The sequence below is a fragment of the Pocillopora damicornis genome, chromosome 12, assembly GCF_964200805.1.
Source record: "Pocillopora damicornis chromosome 12, jaPocDami1.2, whole genome shotgun sequence".
NCBI classification, from domain to species: domain Eukaryota; kingdom Metazoa; phylum Cnidaria; class Anthozoa; order Scleractinia; family Pocilloporidae; genus Pocillopora; species Pocillopora damicornis.
In genome coordinates, this window is record NC_142681.1 from 12,336,383 (window position 1) to 12,342,583 (window position 6,201).

The window sequence follows — 6,201 nt, forward strand, 5'->3', positions numbered from 1 at the left end:
CACGGCATAAGGCGGCCTAAAGAGTATGTTTAGCCCACGTAATAACCACAAATGTATAAAAAACAGATATTGTTTGGAACAGATCTTCTAAAAATTCAATTTTATTCAGAATGCTAAATCTTAAATAATACGTCCGTATTTAAGACGTACTCTTTGTCTACTTTTGAAAAGAATTACAGCAGTAGGTTATACTTCATTCAGTCTTTTCGTGTGTATTTTTAAACAAACGTTTGAAAAGTCTCCGATTTCTTGATCCTTTCCAAACTACAGTGGTGATGTTTCTCAGCCACGCTTGGGGATGTTTGTTGTTTTTTTTTTGTTTCCTTTCTTAATTTCCTTTTTCTCTTCTTGACCTGAGATCTTTCCCTGCAAGTATCAAGTGTCAGATTGTTATGATCTATACATTCTATCTATGAGTTGTCTGCTGCGATTTGTATTTACTATCACAGCTTGCAATAGTTTTTTATTCTGTGGTTAGGATTATGCAAACTGCTTTGAAGTAGATTTTGCAGATTGGCTTCTTTATTTTCCTTGTTTAATGGTTAATTACATAGTCTAGGAAACTTTCACTCACGCATGGCTGGGTATCTCCATGTAATCCAGAATAGCAGAGTCTTCTTCGGCCACACTTTTTGATGTTTCTTTCCTTTTTACTTTACTTCGTTTCTTCTTTTCTTTAGACCTCTTCCTGTGGAAAATGATTTCCATACTCCTCTGAGCCATATTTTTGTCTGAGAATCTGTCTATGATCTCTAATTAACTATAGCTTGAAAAAGCAAACGAACTCTGAGGTTCGAACTCTTACATGTTTGTTTTATGCCACTGTCAATCATTGTGGTAATTTCTATGAAGGAAATAAACATCCTTCTGCCTGTGCTCAAATGCATTATAGCCTGATTTAGTCTAAAGCTAAGCTGATTTTTACATCCTGTGAAAGTTAATGTAGTATGATTAAAGGTGGTGGTTTGTAATCGTGGTGAATACACTTTCTATTTGAAGAATGATTGTTTGTCTCACGGTGTCGTGAATTTTTTTCTTCGTTTGTCCGCCGATCTGTAGTAAAACATCGTGAGACACACAATAATACTTCAAATTAAATAATTATTTACCAAAGTGGAGGTGAATAGGAGTTGATATTTACCGAGTTGCGACACAGAGGTGAATCATTGTTTTAAGTATATACCACTGAGAAGCCAAACAGATTAGTTTATTTCTGTCAGTGCTCCCAAAACTTGTTGGTAATTATATTGCTGACGCGCGATTTTGTCTCTTCAGCTACTATAAAGTGCATAGTACTTGCTAATCACTTCCGAACCAATCAATTAGCACGCACACTATTAACCCATGTGGTATACGCTAAATTAATTAATTGATGTTGTAATTTCCCTTCCACCTGGGTGAGTCGCCCTTACCTATCTATGGATATGATCTTAAAGTCCTGGATTGCAGGATCTTCTTGTGCCGAAGTTAATCTTGTTGACTTGACTTGATCTGAACTCAAGTCTTCCACAACAGCCGACTCCATATGTCTCTCTGCTAAGAGAAGCTCTTCCCAAGTAAGGCGGAGCACCTTTATCTCCTTAGTAACTTCTTTGTTGTCCTCACAGCTCTCTTGGACTTCTGCAGTTTCCATTTCTTTCATTTCGGTATCTCGAGAAACTTTCTCGGCATGACTCTCACCAGAGTGAACTTGCTCGGTAGTGGGTTGACTCCCTGTTTCCATGTGATTCTTTGGTAACAGTAGATCTTCCCAAGTAAGGTGGAGTACCTTTATCTCCTTTGCAACTTTGTTGTTATCCTCACAGCCCTTCTTGACTTCTGCCGTTTCCATTCCTTTCATCCCGGTATCTTGAGAAACTTTCTTGGCATGACTCTCAACTGAGTGAACTTGTTTGGTAGTGGCTTGAGTCTCTGTTTCATATTCCGCATCGACCTGATCCAACCACTGGAGATTTCTCGCCACTTCAAACACAGTGATATCCTCTAGAGGAATCTCCCTTGAGACAATATCACCCCAAGATTCTCCTTCGGTGACGTCCAGCCACTGGTCATGTTCAAAGGCTTCCTCTTCTACTTCCTTAGTTTCAATTCTTATGATGTTCGCTTCTTGAATGGCTGTTACCTTTACATGAATATCAGGGGAGGTGATGTCTTCGCAAATGCCTTCCTCTACATTCTCATCTTCCTTAGTAACCATAAACCATTTAACATCCTCGGTAAGCTCGGCTTTAAACTCTTGCACGTCATTGCTCTCTTCCTCTAATTTGCTGTTGTTAGTTTCATCTGCAAAATGATACAAATCCAATTTTGGCCCTAAATTTTCTTTCCGGTTTGCTGTTTAATGATCGCACTGACCCTGAGTCATTGTTACTGTAATAACTCGTCCTCTTGAAAAATTTTTCTCTCAAACAAAACTGATCTTTTCATACCTTCGTTACATGTTTTCGTCTTCTCGATCTCTTTTATCTCACAGCTGAAAGGGAAAAATATCAGTTGTATTTCATTTACCTCCCTTTTTTTAAATTTTTTTAAATTTTTTTTTAAAATAAAAGCTAGTGAGTAGCACACGGCAACAATCTTGTCAACTAAGTTTATTATCCTACCAGTTTCGTCTGATCACACAGACTTCATCAGGGATTTAATCGTTGAAGAAAATCGAACTACTAATACACTAGACGTTTACAGTACAAATCACGTTAAAATCATTTGGAGGAGAATAGCAAAAAGCACCCACAAACAGGAAATGTTACGTAAATCCAGCCCAATAAATTGGAAATGTTACGTGAATCCAGCGTAATAAATTAAACATTGTTTATTTTGGGGGCTCACGATTTTTAACGATTTCCCCCTCTTTCCCTTTCTCTCCCTCTCTCTTTCCTTCCCTCTCCCTCTATCTCTAAAGGCTGTCTACGCTCTTGAATTTACTGGCAATCGTCCCTCAAAGCTATGTTGTATAGGCATGTACGGAAAGTTCTGGCATCAAATATTATGTCCAATTCTATTTCTTCTACACTTAGATTTTGCAAGTTGGCTTCCTAGTTTTCCTTGTTTAATGGTTAATCATGTAGTTATAGTTAATCACACACCCATGGCCAGGTATTTCCTTGTAATCCAGAATAGCAGGGTCCTCTTCAGCCACACTTTTGAACGTTTCTTTCCTTTTTCTTTTTCTTCGCCTCTTCTTTTCTTTAGACCTCTTCCTGTGGAAAGTAATTTCCATACTCCTCTGAGCCTTATTTTTGTCTACGAATCTGTCCATGATCTCTAATCAACTGCAGCTTGAGAAAGTATACGAACTCTTAGGTTTAGTGGCATACTTACATGTTTGTTTTATGCCACTGTCAATCATTGTGGTAATTTATATGAAGGAAATGAGTATCCTTCTGCCTGAACTCAAATGCATTATAGCCTGATCTAGTCTAAAGCTAAATTAATTTTTACATGCTGTGAAAGTTGATGTAGTATGATTAAAGGTGGTGGTTTGTAATCGTAGTGAATACACTTTCTATTTGAAAAACATTGTTTGTCTCACGGTGTAGTGAATTTTTTTTTACGTTTGTCCACCGATCTGAAGTGAAACATCGTGAGACACATTTATACATCAAATAACTATTCACCACAGTGGAGGTGAATAGGAGTTGATATTTACCGAGTTGCGACTCTGAGGTGAATCATTGTTTTAAGTATATACCATTGAGAAGCCAAAGAGATTAGTTTATTTCTGTCAGTACTCCCAAAACTTGTTGGTAATTATATTGCTGACGCGCGATTATGTCTCTTCAGCTACTACAAAGTGAATAGTACTTGCTAATCACTTCCGAACCAATCAGTTAGCGCGCGCGAAAAGCACTATTCATCCATGTGGTATACGCTAAATTAATTAATTGATGTTGTAATTTCCCTTCCACCTGGGTGAGTCGCCCTTACCTATCATTGGATATGATCTTAAAGGCCTGGATTGCAGGATCTTCTTGTGTCAAAGTTAATCTTGTTGACTTGACTTGATCTGAACTCAAATCTTCCACAACAGCCGACTCCATGTGTCTCTCTGCTAAGAGAAGCTCTTCCCAAGTAAGGCGGAGCACCTTTATCTCCTTGGCAACTTCTTTGTTGACCTCACAGCTCTCTTGGACTTGTGCAGTTTCCATTTCTTTCATTTTGGTATCTCGAGAAACTTTCTCGTCATGACTCTCACCAGAGTGCACTTGTTCGTTATTGGGTGGAATCTCTGCTTCCACGTGTTTCTCTGATTCCATGTGTCTCTCTGCTAAGAGAAGCTCTTCCCAAGTAAGGCGGAGCACCTTTATTTCCTTTGCAACTTTGTTGTTATCCTCACAGCTCTTTTGGACTTCTGCCGTTTCCATTCCTTTCATCTCGGTATCTTGAGAAACTCTCTTGGCATGACTCTCAACTGAGTGAACTTGTTCGGTAGTGGCTTGAGTCTCTGTTTCATATTCTGCATCGACCTGATCCGACCACTGGAGATTTCTCGCCACCTCAAACACAGTGATATCCTCTAGAGGAATCTCCCTTGAGACAATATCACCCCAAGATTCTCCTTCGGTGACGTCCAGCCACTGGTCATGTTCTAAGGCTTCCCCTTCTACTCCCTTAGTTTCAATTCTTGGGATGTTCGCTTCTTGAATGGCTGTTACCTTTGCATGAACCTCAGGGGAGGTGATGTCTTCGCAAATGCCTTCCTTTACATTTTCATCTTCCTTAGTAACCATAAACCATTTAACATCCTCGGTAAGCTCGGCTTTAAACTCTTGTACATCATTGCTCTCTTCCTTGTTAGTTTCATCTGCAAAATGATACAAATCCAATTTGGCCCTAAATTTTCCTTTCGGTTTGCTGTGTAATGATCGCACTGACCCTGAGTCATTGTTACTGTAATAACTCGTCCTCTTAAAAAATTTTTCGCTCAAACAAAACTGATCTTTTCATACCTTCGTTACATGTTTTCGTCCTCTCGATCTCTTTTATCTCACAGCTGAAAGGGAAAAATATCAGTTGTATTTCATTTACCTCCCTTTTTTAAATTTTTTAAAATTTATTTATTTTTTTAAAAACTAGTGAGCAGCACACGGCAACAATCTTGTGAACTTAGTTTATTATCCGACCGGTTTCGTCTGATCAAAGACTTCATCAGAGATTTAACAGATGAACAATATTGAAGTACTAATACATAAGACGTTTACAGTACAATTCACGTTCAAATCGTGTGGGGTGAGAGTAGCAAAAAACACCCACAAACAGGAAATGTTACGTAAATCCAGCGCAACAAATTGAAAATGTTACGCAAATCCAGCGTAACAAATTAAACAATGTCATTTTGGGGCTCACGATTTTTAGCGATTTCCCCTCTTTCCCTTTCTCTCTCTCTCTTCCCTTTCCCTCCCCTCTCTTTCCTTCCGTCTCAGCCCCTTCCCCCCCCCCCCCCTCTCTCTCTCTCTCTCTCTCTCTCTCTCTCTCTCTCTCTCCCTCTTTCCTTTCCCTCCCTTCACTTTCCTTCCCTCGCAGTCCCTCCCCTCCCTTCTCCTCCACTCTCGGCCTTCGTCTCCGCCCCTCACATAAATCTTCAAGACCCGCTTGAATAATTTTACTGAGTAAAGTTTTGCATTTTCTTTCAGTCTTTCATCAAGTGACGTAGTAAGAGAGTGCATTTCTTTTCTCAAACATCCAGAAGGATAAAAGAACTACAAACAAATCTCTAAAAGCTGTCTACGCTCTTCAATTTAATGGCAATCGTCCCCCAAAGCTTTGTTGTATAGGCATGTGCAGAAAGTTCTGCCATCAAATATTACTTCCAATTCTATTTCTTCTACACTTAGATTTTGCAAGTTGGCTTCTTAATTTTCCTTCTTGTGTTAATCATGTAGTTATAGTTAATCACACACCCATGGCTAGGTATTTCCTTGTAATCCAGAATAGCAGGGTCCTCTTCAGCCACACTTTTTAATGATTCTTTCCTTTTTCTTTTTCTTCGCCTCTTCTTTTCTTTAGACCTCTTCCTGTGGAAAATGATTTCCATACTCCTCTGAGCCTTATTTCTGACGATTGAGAAGCCAAACAGATTAGTTTATTTCTGTCAGTACTCCCAAAACTTGTTGGTAATTATATTGCTGACGCGCGATTTTGTCTCTTCAGCTACTACAAAGTGAATAGTACTTGCTAATCACTTCCGAACCAATCAATTAG

At 39.0% G+C, this 6,201-nt stretch overlaps 1 protein-coding gene and 1 long non-coding RNA gene across 2 annotated transcripts in view; one reads left to right on the forward strand and one right to left on the reverse strand.

Moving 5' to 3' along the window:
• Positions 1-6,201, forward strand: part of LOC149036512 (uncharacterized) — a 116,142-nt gene that overhangs the window by 86,247 nt on the left and 23,694 nt on the right. The window lies entirely within an intron of this gene.
• LOC149036521 (uncharacterized) lies at positions 132-6,034 on the reverse strand. The gene is made up of 5 exons (XM_089189921.1): positions 5,901-6,034; positions 4,950-4,993; positions 3,928-4,804; positions 575-688; positions 132-366 (listed from the first exon to the last, which is right to left on the reverse strand). The coding sequence occupies exons 1-5, from the start codon at positions 6,032-6,034 to the stop codon at positions 219-221; spliced, it is 1,317 nt and encodes a 438-aa protein (XP_089046047.1). The 3' UTR covers positions 132-218.

What these genes read in the sequence shown, in the direction of transcription:
- LOC149036521 (XM_089189921.1), bottom strand. Translation starts at nt 6,034, where the DNA reads ATGGAAATCATTTTCCACAGGAAGAGGTCTAAAGAAAAGAAGAGGCGA. An exon ending in AAGATCATATCCAATGATAG is followed by an intron (nt 689 to 3,927) that starts GTAAGGGCGACT and finishes CATTTTCCACAG; the next exon opens with GAAGAGGTCTAAAGAAAAGA. An exon ending in ATGGAGATACCCAGCCATGC is followed by an intron (nt 367 to 574) that starts GTGAGTGAAAGT and finishes TGATACTTGCAG; the next exon opens with GGAAAGATCTCAGGTCAAGA.